The sequence below is a fragment of the Microtus oregoni genome, unplaced genomic scaffold (assembly GCF_018167655.1).
Source record: "Microtus oregoni isolate MIOR12 unplaced genomic scaffold, Mior012 000079F_ref0000094, whole genome shotgun sequence".
Lineage (NCBI taxonomy): Eukaryota > Metazoa > Chordata > Mammalia > Rodentia > Cricetidae > Microtus > Microtus oregoni.
Genome location: NW_024544537.1, coordinates 1,628,924 through 1,651,637, shown reverse-complemented (window position 1 = coordinate 1,651,637; position 22,714 = coordinate 1,628,924). Strand labels below are relative to the sequence as shown.

At 37.8% G+C, this 22,714-nt stretch overlaps 1 protein-coding gene across 6 annotated transcripts in view; it reads left to right on the top strand.

The window, feature by feature from the left end:
- The window catches only part of Dmd (dystrophin), a 1,759,261-nt gene that overhangs the window by 1,700,130 nt on the left and 36,417 nt on the right, over positions 1 to 22,714 (top strand). For 4 of the 6 annotated variants that reach the window (XM_041642825.1, XM_041642826.1, XM_041642827.1 and 1 more), the window contains 4 exons: positions 440 to 478; positions 4,923 to 4,988; positions 6,036 to 6,101; positions 8,852 to 9,010. In XM_041642825.1, coding sequence (XP_041498759.1) covers positions 440 to 478; positions 4,923 to 4,988; positions 6,036 to 6,101; positions 8,852 to 9,010 — 330 coding nt within the window. The remainder of the gene's footprint in view (positions 1 to 439; positions 479 to 4,922; positions 4,989 to 6,035; positions 6,102 to 8,851; positions 9,011 to 22,714) is intronic. The other 2 variants (XM_041642828.1, XM_041642830.1) reach the window with 1 other exon arrangement.

Here is a 22,714-nt window from a genome sequence, read left to right as displayed (position 1 = left end):
CCTTTTAAGAGCTCGGGGACTGTTTACAGATGAGTGATGCCAGTATTTCATTTTGAGTTCCTTCCCTCACAAGTCAGTGGACATGTGTCTTTTTGTATCTAATTGTCTGGTCATACCTAGTCACTCTTTTCCACTTGAGAGAAATACCCAGGCGCAGGGAAGGCTTTCACAGTAAGTAGAAATGCGTCTGCTGGTCACCTGGATGAAGGCTTTGCCTCCTGGAAACTTCCTCCTTCGATTCTCCCCGTCCTCTGACGGCAATCACACAGCGATTTGTTTTGCTTTTCATTCACTTTTCACTCTTACTTGGCTGTTGCTTTCCATGATTCAGACATACTTTGGTTGAATTTTGTTGGTTTCTTTTGCCCTTTTCTTAATTTCTGTTGCGGCTGGGTTTGCTTGTGTCTCTTTTCACCACCTCATGTGTTTTGTTTTGCAGTCCCGTTACTCTGATCAACTTCTGGCCAGTAGATTCTGTGTGAGTACTTTTGCCGAGGGTGCTGCGATCACCAGCATTCACTTGCTTGACTGCTCTGTGTATTTATTTATCTGTTTATTTATTTATTTATTTTGCTCTGTTTGGTTTAAAGACATTCTAATTTCCTGTCTGTTTTTTTTCCTCACTAAGGCCTATCCCAGCTTACAGAGGCTCTGGGTAGAGCTGCAGGTCTCTCTGCTGAAGTGCTAGTCAGTAGAAATTCTGCTCTGAGTTCTAATAAAACTGAAAAGAATTCTGCAGGTTTTAGCTGTAGTCCTGGAAGACGTGTTTATATTTTCAATATTCCTTTAAATATAGGCAAGAAAGAGGCTCCCGTTTGGTTAATAGCATTTGAAAGCCATGTTTCTTGAGAAGTAATACATGGAGACCTTCAGAAGGGTCATGGTGTGTTCCTTGGAAGCAATTCTCAATGGACTAGTAGAAATCAGCAGGATAGATTTTAGAGTATGACACTGAGTTTGGTTGACTAATTTCAGTGAAGTGTGTGGATGTTTTTAAAAAGTAGGTTATGCTATGTGGTTTGAAAAATTTTCACAAATGTAGAATTCTGACTTGTAAGCTAAACTTATTTTTATCGTCTCTCTAAAATACTCAGTTCATAAACAGTTTTGCCTTTAAGCAAGGAGGGAGTGCTCTGTAGTCTGTTGCTACTACTGGTGTTTATTAATGCTACTAATATCATATAATAACACACAAATGATTTATTTCAGCTTACATTGTTAGAGAACTATTTTGGAGCTAGGTATTGTGATAAACAAAACTAGTCCTAGCTATTTAAGAGGCTGAGGCAGGAGAATTGCTTAAGTGAGCCCTGGAGTTTGAGACCAGCTTGAGTACCACAGTGAGACCTCTTTAAAGATTAAAATCTATGAAATCTTTTAGAGAACTTCGATGTGCACATTAGCAAAAAAAGTATGCCTACATAAAAGTTATGTAGTGTTTTCATAATAGTTTGTTGTTTTACAGTATGCTTTACCAAATTAAAGTTTGGGAGCTCTGTCCTGTAACAACGGGAAAATAACTAATTTGAAAGAGTGGCTTATGTGAGAATTTAATTTATTTGATTTTTATATTATCTCACCATATAATTTAACTGAACCTAAATAATGTTTTTCCCAGAGAGATAGAGACAAACATAAGCTATGAATTGAGATGTATTTTAGGTCTTTAATAGCCAAAGGAAGTAGAAGAGTTTGTTTTCTTTTTTAATCTCACATTATTGTGCCATTTAATTTTGAGATACCATACTTACAAAGAGTGCATTGTCTCTTTTCTTTATTCCTAATGCTTAAGCAATATAAGAAGTTGCTCGATAAGACTGTAGATTTGCATGACAGTAATTATTTTCCCCAACCTGAGCATTCTGTTTGCAGAAGTCAGAAGCCTTCATAACTAAGCAATTTTGAAACTCGATCTGCTGACGTACTGAGATGATCAAATAGATAGATTTCCTCTGCCAGAGGAAGTTTAACCAGGGAGGAAGTCTGAAAAGTTAGGATTCCGAAGAAATTTTTTTTAATGTTTGACTAAAAGGAATAGGAAACAGTTCCTTGAAAGGAATGGAGAAGATCCAATCTATGTTAATGAGAAAGTATCACAGTCGGGTTGTAGTGACTTCTTTTAAATTGAGGACGTTTGTCTTTCTTAATCCTTGAAGCGCTTTCAAAATCACTTATTTATTAATTTATCTTTTGTAACAACTAAAACATATTCTTGGGTTGCCTTTTTAGGAAAAGTTGGCTAGATTTTTCAGAGTGTGTGGGGTGTTCTAATTTGGAGGAAGAAAACAAATCCACATGCTAGTCTGAACTTTCTTTAATACTCTCATTTTCTTACTTTTTACTCCGACTTTTCTAATAAAATAGAAAAATATATTTGTAAAACTGTCCTATTCAAGCAGAGGAATTAGGTACTAACCTGTTTTATTTTGTTAAAATATATTGGATAGGAGCATCTTATGATAATAGTGGTATTTAATCTACTTAATGTGGAACACAGACTTGGACAGCTTCCAGAGATACAGATCTTTTGTTTTTGCTTAGACAAAACCCTGGTTTCTTTGTAGCTGTCATAGTATTTTAAACTGAATCCAGGATATGCCTCTCGTTTTGTTTATCCACAAACGAGGCAGGCTAGCAATGTTGCTGGAGCTCCTCTGCTTTGAAATCTGAGTAAATGAGAGCCTGCTGATGGAATTCTCACATGCATGTGTGAGATGGCATTGGCCAAATCGATTCTTAGGGATAATCGGAAATGATCCTGGTTGGTATATTGCTCTGTATTTACAAAGCAGGAAGCAGTAGCCATATTATTATCCTCCTTTGAAAGTGTTTTTGGAGGCTTAATACTTAAGGTATTTTTTTTGGAGTAATTATTACTAATTCTTGGTTTTCAAATTATTCTACTCTGGCCAGCACTTTCTTTTGGCTTCTTGTCTGGTTTAGCAAGTGCCTCTTGTACTTTTCCAGATTACTAACTATGACCAGTTGGTATACTTATGCAAGCTGCACTAGGTACTATGTGCATTAATATGTAAAATAATGGGAAATTATCCTTGAGGCTAAGAATTACAGCTCCTTTTAAGACTTTTGATAAGATTGCATTAATATGCTTTGGATTTACATGCCCTCTTCTCCTGCTGTAGCTTTGTTTCAAGGTCTTGTGTTTTCTTTCTTTTGTCTATACTACCAGTATAGTAACTATTATAATGAAAATTACTGCTAATATGTTTTCCTCAGTGGTAGGCTTTAGCTTATTTTATGTATATATGTATATATATATAACTATATATATACATATTTTTATATGAAACTTTGTAGCTTTCTTTAAACTATTTCAAAATTCTATAAAAATAGCAGATTAACTCCAAAATATAGTGAAGATTCCCATGGGAATATTTGGATCTGCCTATTAAGTTGAATAGTTGTCTCTTTTGCTTTCACATGAAAATGTAAACATGTTTTGCACTTGACCTAGACAACACTGGTCTCATATTTTACACTTGACCTCCACAATATGATAAAACCTTTATCTCTCAAGGAAGGCCTCCAGTGCCCTGGCCATTAGTTTAAGTGTGTGTTGTAATTATCTTAACACAATGTTTCATATTTTAAAAAATAGAAATTTACAGCATATTTTCTCTGCAAATCTAGCACTATATATCCATTCATCTTCACATATGTGTGTGTGTGTGTGTGTGTGTGTGTGTGTGTGTACAGCCTCCACACTCAGGCTGACAAGTTTGAAAGGTTCTGGGTTTGGGGTTCGAGGGGGACACTGAGGCAGGCTATCCCTTTGGGTAACATACACACACACACACACACACACACACACACACACACACATACATACAGAAATTTAAGAAGAAAATCAAACATTTTCATCTTCATGTTCAGACCAAGTCTTTGAAGGCTAAACAACAGACCTCACTGTGCATGTTACGCTGGATTTTGGGTTCATGCCTTTCTTTCCCTAAGTCCTTTCTGTATTAGGAGAGAAATGGAAAAGATCTTTTATTCTTTTCAAATAGGGCAAAACTCACAAGTCCAAACTGGTTTTTGGAACAAATTTTGTTTTTTGGGTTTTTTTTTTTTGGTAAAGTTAATCCAAAAGATATAAAAATTTTTGAAATAATGAGTAGATCAGCTATGAAGTCTGAAAAAAAGGTAACCCTACCACAATCCTTGCCTGTCTACTGAAGACAGGGGCCTTTTGATTTTGCCTACAGAACTTATACTCACCCTTTTCTCTTATTTGCCCATCTGGATTTGAGTACACACTAGCCCCAGTAAAAATTATTGTAGATACATGACATCTTACTAAATTTAGATATTCTTTAAAAAATGCTTACATGATCTTGAGTTGTTTCTTTTTTTTTTCCAGAGCATACTAGCATAATGCTACCGTTAAATTGGCAGGTAGCTTCCTTCTGTAGACATCTTGGTAGATAGAATTTTAAGAAGTACTAGAATGGAATAGCCTCAGTGGAACTAAAATTCTTGACTGTAAATCTGCTAAGGATACATAGTTTAGAGTCAACCCAAAGACACTCTCATAGATGTGTGTAAGCTGTTTCCAGTTTTAACCACACAGTTCTGAGACAGCCTCAGAACGCTCATATATGAAAATGTATGAGCCGAGAGGCTGTAATGCTGTGTAGATTTACCCCCATACCTTTTTGTGTAATTGACACATTTTAGAGAGTTTTCTTTTTATTTTTATGGCTTTTAAGGAAAAGCAGAAATCATCTCTCAAATTTCAATTTAAAATATTTGATGCTGTCTTATATACAGGAGCAGCTACCTACATGTGCATGCTTAGAATGAAGTCATTCTAAGCCATGCATATAACAGGAGTGTGTGGTGGGGGCTATTTCTCCATTAATGGATGGTATCTATGACTAATCACATTTTCTGCCTTATAGGCCTGCCTCGTCCCCCCAGCTTTCACACGATGATACTCATTCACGCATTGAGCATTATGCTAGCAGGTATGAGACTAGTTGAATGCCAGGGAAATATTGATTGAAATAACTAACCAAGGAGAGCTAACCTATAAAAATTTAAAAAAAAATATTTTCTTTCTTCCTCAGTCCTTTCTGATTTCTACTAATCAATTTGCCCTCTAACTTGCATGCCATTCTACTGCATGGAGGTTTTGGATACCAACAACAGCATGGGTCCAGAACAATCTAATTTAACCCTGGCCTTTCAACATTTCTGGTAGCTTTGTTGTGTTTTATATTCTGAACACATTTGCTAAATTGGCTTGTCAGTCCTCAAAGCTCCTTCCAAACTACTAGACTAGATATTAATCTGTGGAGAAATGATACTGTGTTACCTAAACAATGTGAAAGCCCTGACTTTTTACTTGTGTTTCCTTGACTCAATGTACTTTAAGAAGATACAACGTTCCTGACTCTTGAACTTTTCTCTACTACCTTCTTTGTATTTGAGATAACTTTTATTCCTAATCGCTGAACTACTAATTTTATCTTGTGCTTGTTAAATAAGTCTATTCAACTTTTTCTGGTTGTCAAAAGGCTTTATTATTAAGTCGGTGACAGAACACACAGAACACTTGTGAATCCATCCCTTATCAACCTCCTGACTACTGGACATGCTCTTCCATTGTGGCAAGCATTAATTAGCTATATACGTCTATCATCAGTGAAAGGCAATAATTGTCTTAAAAGACAAGGGGCAAGTGTAAGGTGTGGATTTGTTTTTAGGGAAGATTTTCTTCTGTAAACAAAGACTGGTCCTCAGAGAAAGAAAGATTGATCTATGGGGGAAACCCCCCCCCCAAAAAAAAAACACCAACAAAATACAGCTTCCGGTAGTTTTTACATTAAAAGTGCAAAGCTACTAACTAGCTGCTTCAACTGGTTAAGACAACACACACATCCTTTAATTTGAAGGATTCCTTTCTCCTCTTGCCATGAGTTACTCCTTAGTTTTCAGGAATGTTCGCATAGGTCTTGAGTAGATTCTAAGAAGTCACATAAGTTTTAATGAGCTTTTACGTTTTTTATCAGGCTAGCAGAAATGGAAAACAACAATGGATCTTATCTAAATGATAGCATCTCTCCTAATGAGAGCATGTAAGTATCCTATCTCTTTTTACAAAATGTTCCTGACAATAAAATTGCTTTGAGGGATTCAGAGGTAGGAAAAAACAGGATATAGAACTAACATCACATTCATTTGATCTTTCAAGGAGCCATTCATTGACTTTTTCTTTAGTTCTTAAAACCTGGCACAGAATGAGCTCATACAAATACAAGCATTGATCCAGAATAGCAAAAACAAAAACAAAAAAAATGCCTTACTTACATTTATTTAATGTCTTATGACTATAAATTACTGATTTCAAACACTTAGATCAAAGGTTATTTTTTGAGCACACTGGAATAAGGAATAAGATGACATTTGAAAGTATGAACTAAGTTGGATTTCCTCCACTCGTGAGAAGTGGAAATGTGGTCTTCCCATAGAATATCTATTCCCATATACTGTTAAGTTGGCATTTTTCTTCACTGGACTGTTGTGCTTTAGCATCATATAGAAAGGCAGTCTTGTGAAGTGTTCCCAGATGAGGGAAGACAAATGCAGGTCTCAGTTTGCCACTGGGGTGATAAGCTAGCTTGATCGCATTTTAAGAAGGCGATGTATTACTGTTACAAATGGCCAAGAACACACTTGGCTCCAAAGCAGAGGCATCATCACCAGTTTAGAGCAGTGCACATAGTACAGAATACACAGGACCATTGCTATGATCCAATCAGATGTTGATTAGGAAGGAAGAGATGTGAAGGTATGGAGGAAATAGAGGACCCACTAATTGAACAAATAACATGCAGAGAAGAATTTTAATGCTTTTAGCTTGATAAGACATAGTAAGACAATGGTTTAACATCTTATTTTGGAGAATAGGCAAATGGAAGCATAGTAAAGTGATCCTATATAGTATGCACGGGAACCCAGCATCTTGCTCAGATGAGGAAGGGACCTTCATAAGGATTAAGCCAAAGCAAATTGTATTAAAGTGGGATTTCTATGTAATTATTGAATTCCAAATGATTTAGTACATAGAGGAGACCAATATAATAAGAGAGACGTCACCAGCCAGTCATTTACTTCAAACAAATATCCTTTCCCCAATTAAAACTGTGATGCTATTATCTGATCTTCCAGCAGGAAAGTGAGTAGCTAAAGAACCAACTCCGTATAAAGGCTTGAATGGTTCACTCATTTGGCTACCCAGTTTTGTATTGAAGATGCTCTCACACTTCCACATTAATTTAGAGTGTATCCATATGACAGTCTCTGGCAGGCATGGAACTGCCACAGAGAACAGGAAGAAAACTTAACAAGTATAGGTTCCAGTTAAATATGGGAAGTCCTAGCAATAAAATTTTAGAATTTGAGGAGGGTACTAATATATTAGCTATGTGATAAAGACCTTGATTGTTTTATTTTACAGCAAAATTTAGCTGTAGCTCATTCTGAGGACATGCAATCCATTTTCACTCTGTTGTTTAGCAAAATATGTTATTTAGGAACAGTTTTGATGGATCAGCTGATTTCATTTAAATGTTTCTTTTTAATGCCACTGAAAATCATAATATTTATTATTATCATTATTTTTGTGGTGTTAAGGAGGGCTTTATGCATGCTAGGCAAGTAGTCACCCACTGCAATGTATCCCAATGCTCCAGTGATTACTTAGTAACATCTCCACCACTTCTCTCTATTGACTGACAACAAAACGGAAGCCATGAAAACATTTTCCTAAGGACCTGGTCTTTTCAAACTGAGAATGCGGTGGCTCTGGCATGCTAGGCATGCAGACTCGTGCCAGTAATCAGGAGGCTGAGACAGAAGGGTTGCCAGCTTAAGGCCAGCCTGGGCTATGCAGAAATCCCCTCCGGAAAACCAAAATTAAGTGGGTATGCAAAAGGTAGCATATGCTCATGTTAACGCCATGGAACCAGAAACAAGGAGCTTTAGCGTTTCATTAAGAAGAAAATGAAGTTCCTAGAACCTGAAGGTACAATGGAGTTTTCAAAAACTTAGAGCACTTCATTCTTAGAGTGATTTCTCCTGAGTGTTATTAGAAAGTTCCTTCTTGCCAGGAGACTGCAACTGCCTCTCAGAATATGCCTTCCTCTGCCCTCCCCGCAACAGAAATAGTGCTTAAGATTCAGCCTAAGGAATGAGGTGTTCTTATCCTGTATTAATCAGTCACCTTAATGTCTTCACCCCCTTCAATTTTGTATTTATATCTAAACAGTATTTAAAACAACCAGTTATCCACAGGTTAGTTATTGCTAACATCCCACCTCTGAGGCCTATGAGTTAAAATTAGCTGGCTGAAGCAGCTCTTTCGGGTTTTTGCCTTCCACTGAAGATACTATTTCCTATTTTAAGAACTATGTTTCCCTCCTCCCTACCCAATCAGTATCAGTACCATGGCTAATGAACAGATCATCTTGACATACTTACTAGCAAAAGAATTAAATAGCCATTGTTATTTTTTTAAAAAAGTATTTGTTAGTTGATAACAAGCTAAAGTGTTAAAATAGACTCCCAAGTATTTCTGTAATTCTGTCTTTCATTTATCTGTGTAAATAGGCCAGTAAGTTTCATGTGGATTTTTGAAAAAAGAAACAATTTAAACTGTCCATCACTACAGCGGTACCTAAATGTCTTCAGAACAGGGGCACGGAAGGGTCTGACTAATTGTTGAGAGCAAAGAAATGTTTCTATTTTCAAATACACATCTGAGTCCCTGACCCCAAAACAAAATAAGGGGGGTGGAAAAACCAAAACCTTTGATTTTATTTTCCAGAGATGATGAACATTTGTTAATCCAGCATTACTGCCAAAGTTTGAACCAGGACTCCCCCCTGAGCCAGCCTCGTAGTCCTGCCCAGATCTTGATTTCCTTAGAGAGTGAGGAAAGAGGGGAGCTAGAGAGAATCCTAGCAGATCTTGAGGAAGAAAACAGGTGAGTTTTCTCTGTAGCTGTGTCATTGGTAAGCGGAGTGCACACGCTTGCACATGAAGACGAGTGCCAGGAGTCTTCACTTAGTCACTCGATGTCTAACTGTTTGCGAAAATAATCTGTTCGGCTCCTTTTGCAGATTCACTTCTTGTCTGAAAGAAGAAAATGAGTGCCATGTAGCATGATTAATAAATACCTCCTAATTTAGGTGTGAGGGGATTAATGCTAATGGGGGCATTGGGTTTATTGCATGTGTGCCATAGGTTTTGATATATTTGTATTTGGGAAGAGAACTTAAGAGAAAAACTAAGTGATTTAATTCGTGGTTATATAAATTTTACATGTTTGGCCATATTGCCATAAACATTAGATTCATTGGCTTTGTCATATTTGGGAACAGTATTTCCTCTTGTTTTTCATCATCAAGTAGAGAAGTTACTGCTTTTGTTCATCTTCATAGCAGATTAGGTAGGCAATTCCAGGTGTTAGCCATTACCTGTAAAAAAAAAAGTACAATTATTAAAAAAAGAAAATTCATAATGCCTAAAGCAGATAAATTGTAAGGATCTAGACCATTGTGTGGTGTCAGGATAATACAAATCCTTGGTCTCTTCCTTTTGTTTTACATTTGCTATGCCACGGGTACCCTGGTTAAGGGAACCTTTTCATATAAGCACCTGTAATCATAGTGTGGCTTGCTACAGACAGTGCCACCAGGCAAGTCTTTAAAAGCCAGACTGCTCAAATCTGTAGCACTTAAATACTTTCATCTCTTTTGGTTAGCCCAAGGCAGCAAGACCTCTTAATCTAGAGGACATACTGTATTTGAGACCCAGTGCCCTGAGGGAGAATGTCACCTCAGCATGAAAAAGCTGGCTGTCATTCATCTAGTCCCTTCTGCTGCTACTAGCCTTTCAGCTCTTAATACCTCTGACCTCTGGCCAGAGCTCTTTATCAAATTGGCTTCCCTTGAGTTCCTCGCCCATTTTCCCGATAAATCCTCTGCGCTGACTCTTTGTGTAGCTTTCCAGAACCAAGGCCTATCATGGCATTCTTACTTTACTGGATTACTGTATCTTGAATGAATACCCAGCTTCTCAGCAGGGCGTCCAAACCTTCCACTGTGTTCTCTCGACTTGCTTTTGTCAACGCCACCTTCTTCTACTGACCATGCTGCTGTAGCCAGTATTTTGATTTTGTTTGCATCTACTTTCTGGGCCATGTTCATGCTCGCTGTTGGCCTATATAACTTTAGATTTTGCCCAGAAAACTAAGGGCAGTTTGCCCTGTTGTCCGTACCTCCTTCAAATGAGTCCTGGCCATTCCGTGATCAGCATCTTGTTCCTCTAGTAGGTCCTACCACAGTGATAATATTTCACTACTCAGGAAGTGTTTGGTAAAACACTACAGATCATGTCCTCATCCTTATATGATATAAATTTAAGAATATAGCAAGGAGGTCACATGACCGCCAGTAATGCTGTAATATTGTACATTTGTGGAGAGAAGATTAATGATAGCTTTATTTTATTAGCTCTATTTGTAAAAGTAGGAATGAAATCCAAGATACTTCTCCTATTATTTTACTGGAAAGAGTCACTAATAATAAGTAGTAACAATAGCTAGTAGTCATTCATATTAAATCTTTATCAAAGTCAAAAGAGAAGAAAGGATTGGGATTTCCCCTATAAACACAATCTGATGCTCTTGAAGAGTATGTACATTGTCTAGTATATGATCCTTACCATTGCTTAGTACATCTTTTAGGCCATTAGTCAGGATATAGGTTTTGTTGGTGGGTTGTGCGATGCTCCCTCCATGCCATGGTAACCAGGTCAATGAGTGTTGGGGAGGAATACCGATTAAACTTATTTATGTATCATTTCATCATTTTCAGAGCACCGTCTCTGGTACTAGGGACTGAATCCATGACCTCATGCGTGCTAAGGACCCATTCTACCACTGAGAAACACTACCAGCTTCTCATTTTAAAAGTACTTTCATATATTTTAGATCATTTAATCTTTTTAAAAGCTGTACAAAGAAGTACACATCTCCTTTCTTTAGATGAGAAAGCACAGGCTGAGAGAGGTTCAAATAGCTTGCCCCAGATTTCCCAGTCAGCTAGTGGTAGACATAAATTCATACCAGGTTTATTTTTTCACACTCAAAATAGCCAACTCTACCTTGGTTCAGAGAATAAAGAGCCATTCTATGTAAATGCCATCTACATAGAAATCGGGTTTATTCCCCCAGAATGTGCCTTACCTTGAGAGCGTTGCAAAGAACAAACGTCCTTGAATAAACTAGTTCAACCACTTTACCCTGAAATATATCCAGGATTGTCACTGAAAATGGGATGGTTTGTTCTCTGAAAGAAAGATTATATAGCAGGGCTACTTAGTGCTCCAAAACGAGGCCTCTGCCATTATGTGAGTCTTTCTGGGGGTTATCTTGAAAAGGTCAGAATGAGTCTTTTCTTTTCTTCTTCTTCTTAGTTCGATTTTCACCTCCTACTTAAATCCCAAAGAAGTGTCTCCCTCTTGGGAACAGCCTTCCTCGTTTTCTTGCCCTATCCTCTGCTGTCTTCTTAGAGATTTTAAGAAAGAGATGTAGGACCATTCTGCTTCTGTGACCTTTGCATTGGGTGTTGCTTTCAAAGCCTTTAATTTGTCATTTGCCTCCCTAAAAAAGCCTAGGAAATCACTAGATTCTCTTTCTCTGTGCCTGCCAGCCTGGATATTTCCCAAGTCAGAAGTAGGCTGCAAAAATGACAAATAATAGCCTACTTGTGGAGAAAATGGGCAAGGATATTTTAGTATTGTACTCAATCTCTGGATGGGGACTTTGAGTATATGTAAATATTTGTGTATATTTAGTGTTTATTTAGTATTTCTAAATGTCAAATATCTGTGAATATTTGGTGTCCTTATTCTATAAATGTGATTTATGTTCACATTGCAGTTAGCAGAGGAGAGTTAATTGGAGACTCCAATTCCTGACTACATATGTTATTAATTCTATTAATTACTCTTTTTCACAATTTTCCTGGCCCAATGCCCTAGAGAAACTCAAGGTGGCTATTCTACATACATCTTGGGTATATCGTTTTTCCTTTTTTAATTTATTTTTTTTATTTTATTTTTTTTTTTTTGGTTTTTTCGAGACAGGGTTGATAGTCTTTTCTCATTTTACATACCAATCCCAGTTCCCTCTCCCCTTCTCCCACTCCCCTACCTTCCACCTGTCCCACCCCAATCCATTCCTTAGAGAGGGTAAGGCTTCCCATGGGGAGTCAACAAAGTCTAACACATTCCTTTGAGGCAGAACCAAGGCCCTCCCTCCTATATCTAGGCTGAGCAAGGCAGCCTTCCAAAGAGAATGGGCCCCAAAAAGCCAGTTCAAACACTGGGGATAAATCCTGGTCATCTTGGGGTATATCTTATCTCTACTGTTAGAGCTCCTTTTCTCCCATTCCTTATACATAGCATTCAATACATATTTGCTGAATAAATTAATGAACAAATGAATTGAACTGGAGCTGGATCTATTTTGGTTTTAACACGTGCATGTAGTTTCAAAAACAAATATTTCAAAAACCTAATTTCATAAAGGAAAACATTCAATTGAGCTTTTATTATTTTTTTTAGTTCTATTAACATTTCAAAATACTTCCCTCTGCCTTGATTAGTACTAAGCATGGCTGTTTCATAAACGTAGAATTTTAAAAATCCATTTTTCCAAGTCCCTGGCTCTGGGTGTCTCTCCCACCAGCACCCTCTGGTTCCTAGTCTTTTTTCCCCATAAAGATAAGAATAAAGCTAAGTATGTCTCTGGATCTTTTTGATAGTGCCTCTTAAAAGTTTGCGACATTGGTAGCATTCATTAGCTTAACCTATCATTCATGTTTCACTTGTTAAGCACAGATAATTAGAGTTTATCTTTATTTGGCAGAAGCCAGCTGATTACTGAGAGTTGGTTCCATTCTATGTCCTTAGCTCTGTGAACTCACAGCTTACCTTTTTTCCTGTGTTCATGAAATCTTGTAGTCTCCTGACTTAAGTCTATACTTGCCAAATTACTGTCAGAATGGTAAATTAGTTAGGTTGCTCTTAAATCTAAAATGCAGGGAAATATGAGTTTGATTGACCGTGAAGTTTAAAGATGATTAACATTATTTCATATTCTATGACAGCATCGGGCTCAGCAGATTTGTAGTACCTACCCAGTACCTTTCATATGCTTTGGTTTGGTTCTTTGGTAACCAGGCCTTTTCAGCTTTGATTTGGTTTTATCTTGCTTTGTTTCATTCTGCCAATATTCATACAAGATTATATAACATTCCAAGAAGTTTTAGATTTGTTACTTATGACGCTGGTTTGAACTAGGTGGAAACCATTGACCTGTTCATGTACCTTGTAAACAACCTAATGTTCTTAGGTCCTGCTTTCATTGATATAAATCTTCATAAGCTCAGGCATCTTTAGTCCATTTTCTTTGTTTTGGTCTATATGGTAGTCCAAAGTGATAAGAAGTGGCCAAACTGAAAGAGTAAAAGTGGGGTCAAGAGCTGGGGGTAGCCAGCCAGAGATGAGTAAGTTAAAACATTAGGAACAATGACAGAATGTCATTTGCAAAATCTACATTGTAGCCAGGTATGGTGGCATAAACCTTTATTCTCAACGGTTAGGAGACAAAGGCAGATAGATGTCTGTGAGTTTGAGGCCAGCCTGGTCTATATAGTGAGTTCTAGGCCAGCAAGGCCTACACAGTGAAACCCAATCTCAAAACAAGACAAAGAAAGGGAGGCGATGAAGCCGTCTGTTGTGCAAGAGGGAAAGAGCATGGTGTCACACTGAGGAGTATAGACCTCCTCACCTAGGATAGTATGCTGGTTGTTATCTGTAAACTTGGCACAAGCCTAGATGTTTCTGGGAAGAGGGAGTGTTAATTAAGAATATGTCCCTATAGATCTGGCTTGTACGCAAGTCTTGATTAATGATTGATTTGGGAAGGTGCAGGATACTGCAGGTGATGCCACACCCAAGTGCTGTTGGTCCTGGGTACTATAAGTAACCAGGATGATAAAGCCAGTAAACAGTGTTTCTCCATAGTCTTTGCTTTAGTTCCCTACTCCAGGTTCCTACCATGTTTGTGTTCCTGTCCTGACTTCCTTATATGATGGACGGTGATGTGAAAGTACAAAAAAAAAAAAAAAAAAAAAAAAAAAAAAACTTTCTTCCTCAAGTTGCTTTTGGTATTGGAGGTTTATCACAGCAATAGCACCCTAGGACAAACAAGGAGCCATCCCTGGGCATCATCCAGAATTTAGACCCTTATATTTACACCGAGGTCTGTGTTTTGTGTGTACATGAAGTTTATGTGAACGCATAGAGATTCGTATAGCTTTGTGGTGGGTAAATTTCAATTAAAAGAACCACAAGGCATTAGGAAAGCATGTTTTTAGGACAAAAAGGAGCTTATGCGAGAGGTGATCCAAGAGTTCAGTAGATTGTACAAATGGGGAAACAGCCCCAATTTCCATGTTGTATCAAGGAGCAGGTAAAGCTGATGTCTCCGATAGATGAAGAGAGCTCATTGGCTTGGTGCTGCAACAGCTCTGGGGGAATACAGGAAGGGTCTGACAGGAGCATAGCCAAAAGACAGACTTTTTGCAACCAGGGTTGACAGTTCAAGAATATCCTATGCTGGAATTCTCAGCAGAATTTGTGGAAGTCTTTCCTCAGGGGCCAGGGGGCTAGAAGATAGTGAATGGAGTGGGGCAGAAGTTGAGTGATGGTCCTGGTATCATCCTCTTGCGCAAATGCCAGCAGTCTATAAGAAGGGAATTGCTCTTAGAGTCCCTATTCTCCTACTTTTTGTACAGAGCATTCAATAAAGAAGGAAGACCTTGTCAAAGTATGTAAAATAATTCAATCCACAAATCTATTTGTAAATATTCACATACTTGAAATTCATCTCTAGAGGACACTCAAGAAGTGTATAAGGTTAAAAAGAACAAAACATAATAATAATTCATAATAATAAAGAGGTTTTACATGTGCAAATATTTACAAATATACATTTGCTGGAATTATTTTACATATTGTCACATATTGCTCATTCTATTCTTTTTATGTAAAAATCTCTAATTACTTTGTATATGCTGGAAAAAAACATGCCAGGAGATGAGAAGAGGACTTGGGACTGAGAGCATTTTCTCAAAAGAGGCAATAGAGAGAAAGAGAGGTTAAAGGGCACCAGTGTGCAAGAGAAGTCCTGGTCTCAAATGGAAGACCAATTTTGTGGCCTTTCTTAATTGTAGCAGGTGAGGAATTGAGCGTAAGCAAAGAAGATGAGGGGCATATCACAGAATCTTGACATGTCCAGTTGACAGCACTGGAAACTAGAGACCGATTCTTACGTTTGTTCAAGTCAGCATTGTATATGAGAAGGTTAATGAAACTAGGCATTTATGTTGCTTGGCAACATAGGCTACAAAACACAGGGCTACAGGACCTTTTTTGGATAAAGGGAGCAAGTTAAACACCATAAATCAAACAGCCCTGCCTTTTATGGCAAGAATGATGAAGAGCTGAAGGGCAAACACTGTATCTCAAAAACTGTGTTAGAATTGGGTCAACCATCACAGCTTTATTTAGGCAGAGAGGAGATGTCCACAAATCAGAGGTAGAGTCCCCAAGAATCAGAGGCTCAGTTCTATCTCACAGTAGTATATCGACTATTCTTCAGTTTATTCCAAGTTAATCAAAATTGGAGGGGACTGATTTGGGGCATCTCTTTCTTAGGAGTGAATGAATAACCAAGAATTACTCTTTATTTTTTCTCTGTTCCCCTAAATATCTCTTTTTAATTGCCTAGCTGTAGTAAATGTATTCAAGTCGTGTTGTAATACGAGCGGCGGGGCTGCGTCCCCAGCACCCCGGTCGCCTGCTAGCTTATGCCCCGAAATAATTACACGGACACTGTATTCTTTTAAACACTGCTTGGCCCATTATATCTAGCCTCTTCTCGGCTAACTCTCGTACCTGGACTAGCCCATTTCTAATAAGGTGTGTAGCACCCCAAGGTGCACTTACCAGGAAGATTCTAGCCTATGTCCATCCTGGGTTGGAACTTCATCGCATGTGCCCGGGAGAGGGGAGAATGGCCTCTGCTCCAGAGAGCAGAGCTGTCAAGTCTGAGTTCACTTCCTCTTCCTCCCAGCATTCTGTTCTGTTTACTCCACCCACCTATGTTCTAACCAATAAAATGGGCCAAGGCAGTTTCTTTAATAGCCAATGACCTTCCTCCATCATTTCCCCTTTTTCTGTTTAAACGAAAAAAAAAGGAAGGCTTTAACTTAACATAGCAAAATTACATATAACAAAACAGTTATCAAGTAAAAATTACAATAATCTTTATCATAACTAAGGAAAACTATAACTAACTATTCTTCAACTCCATCAAAGACTCCAGAAAGATACAATATTACCTAAGCAAACAAGAAATAAGCAACTTTCAAACTCTAGAAATGACAGAGACATCTCGCTGCCTGGACAGTCACCCAAAGTTTCTCTGTACTGTTGGGGCATCCATCTTCGGCCTACAGGCCCATAGTTTCCAGCAGACATTTCCATGAAGCAGGACATTTCAAAGGCAGTTCAGTCACTATCTGTTGTGTCCTGCAGAATGTCTTGCAGACTCTTTCATGAATCAGGAACCCCAAAAGATCATCTCACCTTTAGGCAAGTTCAGCAGTCCTCTCTTTGCGGGTTCTTTGTGTCCAGTTTATGCAACAGTCCAGGCAAGAGCAGTTTCTTGCCGAAATGGCTATCAAACTCCATAAGGATCCTGTTCGATGCCCATCTTCTTCCTGAAGTAGATTGGTGCTGCCAGGAGCAGAGTGTCTCATTGTCATGAAAAACCCTAAGTTATTAAAACATTTAAAATGCCATATTCTATAATTTTTGAAAGATATGAAGAATGACTATCTGAAATATATCTATGTACATCTACAAAATCTTAACTAACATGACTACAAACTTGATTATTATGATTATCTATTAGCAACCTATGTACATTACATTTTTAAGTGAACTACACAATCACAATACCTTAATACAGATCAGAAATACATATACATATAACAAAATTGACCTTAAATCTCTATCAATAAAGCAAAATCTATACTAATGTAAATTATTCATATCTATATCATATCCCCTTTTAAATGTAAAAGAACGTTTATAAACCGTATTTGGGAACATGGGCGCAGTTTTTTCTCTCCAAACTGCTTCCTGCTGAATGGGGGCATTGTTAATTAGGTCTTTCATGGTATAACCTGTGTGCTAGTTTCATCTCAGTTGGCAATTGAGCACGGCATTTAGATCCATATTCTAGACCTAAGAAGATAGGAACTGCATGTTCCTTAAGACTAGAGTTGTTGCTACATTCCATGACCCTCAGGCTAAGAATCTGACATCACCCAAATCAGAACAGTCAAATCGTTTTCGGCTGCACTTGGAATCTTGGGATAGCAGATTGGAGAGCCCCAGACTGTTTCATTCTACAGAAAAATTGAAGCAACCCTCTGGTGATTAGAATATTCACATTTTATGGATACAGCTGGCATCTCTCTAAGACAGACTGGATACGAGCTTACATTCATACAACCCCACTTCCTTTGTTAGATGGCCCCACCCGCCCATTCTCCTTGTGGACTTTACTACTAGACCATCCTGTGACAATAGAATAAGATCTTGACTTTCTTTTGTTAGTTTATAGGCCCAAGCATATAATTTCATTTAAATCTAGGGTTACTAGGTGAATACTTCATGTGAGACTTCAATGATGACTCAGGTCTGTTTCTTACCCTATGGAGCTCAACACTTAATGAAATAATAACGAAATATGAACATTAAAATCTAGCATAGGAAGTGCTCTGGATGAGCAAAAAGGTCAATGCTGAATTCTGTCTGGGAGTGGAGACATCTCTGCGAAGGGAGTATAAGGTTAATGACAGCCCTTTCCTAGACTACAGCTGGGAAGGGAAGAGTTTTCCTGACTGCCAGAACAATGAATCATGCATAACATGGAATGAGGAGAAAGAGTGTAGTGGAATGCAGGTGGAGACTCCTTTATATAGGACGTTGTAAGTCATATTAAGGAGTTTGACTTCTATTCTATATGCAACTTCTATTTGCAAAGGGGCAGACGATAGGCATAGTGAATTTGGTCTACTAAATTCTTGTATTCGAGGACATTTCTATAAATGTGTTCCTTTTCCAAAAGGGTATATTTTTAAAAAGCCATAGCAATCAGATCTCTGTGATGTGAATGAGCATACTAGGGATGCCCTCGATTGAGCTTCAGATTCCATTGGAACTTCCTTGTATCCAGGGAGGAAAGAAGAAACATTTTTGCAAACTCTTGATATTAGATGAAGGAAATATAGGCTATACTAAAGAAACATTGTAATTTTCCTGAATTTTGGCAACAAAGATGAATAGCTGTCCTTTGAATGCTTGATGTGAACAGAACCAGGTCTGAGTTCATACACTATTTTATTCAATCGTTAGAACCCTGTATCCAAAAGACTTGGTATCTAGACTCTAAAAGACACTGCAGACAGCTACCACATGGATTCCTAGTCTGATGGCTCTGAACTCTGAACCACTGTTATGCTATGTATAATTATTGACTAGTGTACTCACCAACATTTAATACAAAAGATCAAGGGAAACCCTAGGTGGCTTTTGATAATTGTGAAAAGACTATTTTTACAGAAAATACATGGAATATAGCTTATGGTAGCCCAAAATGTGTTCAGAGAATGTCTTTGAGAGCCTTTAAGGAAAAGTATTCCAAAGACAGATAAGCTTTTGTATAAGGGAATCCTTGTCACATTAATGCTTGCGTTGAGGATAGAAGAGAAAGCAATGGTTAATTATGTTTAACCCAATACTGTCCTTGCTGACTTGACCTCAAACTCAATTGTAATGCTATATGGAACACAACTTGATTAAAAAAATCAAGTGTGTAAGAAACAAACCAAAGAGAGGAATGGTTAGCTTTCTATTGTAAATGTTGAAGTCTAGGCCTTTGTCTTTTCAGGGGAGATCGGAAAAAGTAGTTACCACAGGAACCTGCGCATAAGCCCTGGATATGTGCTAGTACTGAGGCAATTGCTGTATAAACACTGAGTCCTCAAGAATGAGTTCATAAAATGTGAAGGAGCATGTGAAATTATCACCAGTAGATATAGAACATTCTTGGTACCCTTTTTTTGTGGACTGCTGTCTGGGATAATCTGGGTTTCCAGTTAAAGCACAAACAAAAGATTCCACCAATACTCTGTCTGATACAGTGAACTTACTATCGGAAAGTTCTTACTTGTTCATTCACTGGTTAGCTTGTGGGAAGGCAGCTCTTGTTTCTGTCACCAGAATAGTGAAAAAAAAATGTTTTAAGTGTTTACAGGCAATGGCCTCTTTTTGCTTTACATATCTGCTGGGTCATGATTTTAACACGTGTAGTCAACACAGTGGGAGATTTTTTTCTGTCCCTTTACCTTATAACAGAAATGCAAATGTAGCTTTAAAGTAACAGGTTACTGGGAATTTACAGAGTATGTACATTATTATATGGTCCTGTGTGATGCTCCTTCAGGAAGCTATTCCTCTTCCTGACACAGAAATTTTAAAGATGAATGCTCAGTATATCCACCATGTGTGGCTTGTTGATGAACTAGTTCCAATCCACAGAGCCGGCGCCTAATGGAGTCATCAAGAACAATGTTGAAAAAGGAGATCTGGAGTTTTAAGTCTTGATTAAGGATCAGTGAGTTGTAGGGGAAGGTCACAGTCGTAGAGGACATGGAAGCCTATGGACGACTCTTTCTAGGAAGAGAGTACCTGTAGAAAGAACACCTGGGGTACTAGAAGTGGCTTGCTGCTTTGTATCTCTTACACAGCGGAATAGATCCTGGAAACGGCTGACTCCATCCATTTTATATTTTTGTCTTAATAATCAAAAGGTAACCTTCTGTGTCGGTGGCCATAAAGCGCCGCTCTGTCTGCTGTAATTGTAGGCCACAAGCAAATAATTTCCTATGTGTTCCGTTTCTTATGACGGTCTAGTAGACCAGAGGACTAATTGTCAAAGTAAGTAACTTGTAGAGTTTCAGCTTTAGCAGTGAGCATGGTTCCCAATCATTTTGCAGTCACCTAATGTTTGTTACTGTGGCGTAGAAATAGACAATATCCCACACATTCAAATCTGAGCTCTTCAAAGGTATGGAATAGTGTTTCACATGCCCCTGTCTCCTGAGTTCCAGGTACCTGCATGTGTTATGTAAATGAGCGGAGGGAAAATGCTCTTTGTCATGTGAGCTGTGACAGAAGCAAGGTGTCTTCATTGTTTTCCCTTACTTCTGCTATTCTTTCTACAGTTTCTTTCATATGTCCCCTTAGGTTGTGTTTCCATTCGAATGAAAACAATTCAGTTTAGGTTAACCTAGACTTGAGTGTTTTAGGATTATTGGGGACGTTATTAGGAAACATACAGACCATGTGAAAGTTTTGGCTATCTTGTACAAGTAATTCTACAAACATGTGTACACCATAGGTTACATGTTGAGTCCTCTACATTAGGGAAAAGAATAAGAAATGACTGTTTTCACTGTGAATTTATTTTCAGTGTCCTGAAAGATACAATTTGAAATCCAAAACTTCATTTTTACGGAAGTGTCTTGATATATATACTGTCCATTTCATGCAATCCACCCTCCTAACTTGTATAATTCATTGGTTGATAGCATAATCTCAAAAGTTGTGCAGTTGCCATCGCATGCTCAATTTTCGAAGATTTTCTTCATCGCAGAATGTCATCCAGTACTCATTTTTTCTCACTTCTCCTTTGTCCTGTGACCAATCCCTAGCAACAGAAACCTATATTACCAATTTATTGACTTTCTTCTGTAGAGGTGTATATTCCTTACCCTTCATATGAATGAATTTGTATAACCCATGCTCTTTTGTGCTGGTCTTTCACTTAGCATAATATTATAAGTGACATCTGTATTACATCATGTTATAGTACTTCATTTTTAATGCTGACTAGCATTCCATTGTATGGACAGACGTATCACATTTTTAATATCTATTCACCAGTTGGAAATTTGGGTTGTTTTGACTTTACTGGCAACTGTGTACTTATTTTTGAAGAAACAATTTCTTAGTTTCTGTCATTGGAATACAAGAGGACATAGTATTAAATATGACCACTTTAAGGAAGTGGGAAATGGGCCCTCAGGTTAAGTTTATTAGATGAACATAAGGCCTGATGCCCAAGGAGGACTCAAGCTGGACCACTCAAAGCTTGAAGTTCTGACTCTCCTAGAGGTAGTTGAGCATTCTGCTGACCAGAGATAATGAAACTTTGATATTTTCCTGTATTTGTCTGAAAATTGAAAGATACTTTTCCCAGTGGTATTATTCCTACGGGCTTGACTAACTTATCTCCAGTCTTAGTCAGCCTTTTGGTTAGAGAGGAATAGGCACTATCATGTTTGTCTTGAGCGTTTTTTTGCTGGCCTTATTTCCACATAATGTGCCTAGGATTTCTTATGACTCCTTTTCGTTTGTTGAACTGATGATAAATACATTTCTCCTATAAACAACAATGTGTATAATAGACAATAATGTGTATGGTACATAATCATGAATTTTTGAAAAATGTGAGTTGGTAAAGACAAAAAGTAGAGCCAGTTAATATTGTCAAATTCTTTTCTGTTTTCGTTTTTTGGGGTTTTATTTCGTTTTATTTTCTATGATCAATGTGTCAGTGGCATACTCAGAAAACACAGCACATCTAGACACATTGACCCAGTCAACTTGACTGAAGCATGTTATTCTAACAGTAACTTAATGGGTATAATCTGACAATTTTGGTACACACCTACCATATTTAATTAATTAAACCCAAGGAGTTCCCATCGTAATGATTTTAACTCAGTAACTTCATTTTTTCTAAATGCACATCCCTGGTAAACATTACTAAAACACAGATGGTGGGAAATGCATAGTAGTTGCAAAGTTTGGAGGTAGTAATTTCAACATGGCTAGAGGCTAGGATCCAAGTACACACCAGGCAGATTTAGAAGGCTAAATCCCTTTCCTAGCACTATATTTACATTTTCTACCAAGCTCATTACATCTTCATGGATCGCTTTCATTTAACGCTATCTAAGCACTATTTTCTGATAGGGAGATTACAGCACACCTGAGATTTCAAATTCCAAAACAAAACAACAAAACAGAGGGGGGGGGGAGAGGGAAGGAGGGAGAGAAGGAGAGAGAGAGAGAGAGAGAGAGAGAGAGAGAGAGAGAAGAGGAGAGAGGAGGAGAATAACAGCAGTTGCAACAATAGTAATAGTAACCAACTTTTGTGGAATACATGGTATGGGCTAAGCTTGGCATATGATTTACATACAGAATACAGACCAGTAATACTAACGGCTTTTTAAACCTCATAATGAGATTAGTGCTTAAATCAGTTCCTTAGTTTCAGCAGGGAGTAAATCAAGGTCTTTTTAGATGCCAAGATTATCTCTCAAATCCTGCTTTAATTCCCTCCTCTGCCAAGCTTCGCGAAAGACAACAGAAAGACAAGGTGTCAAAAAGTTATTATATTGCTCAGATTTTT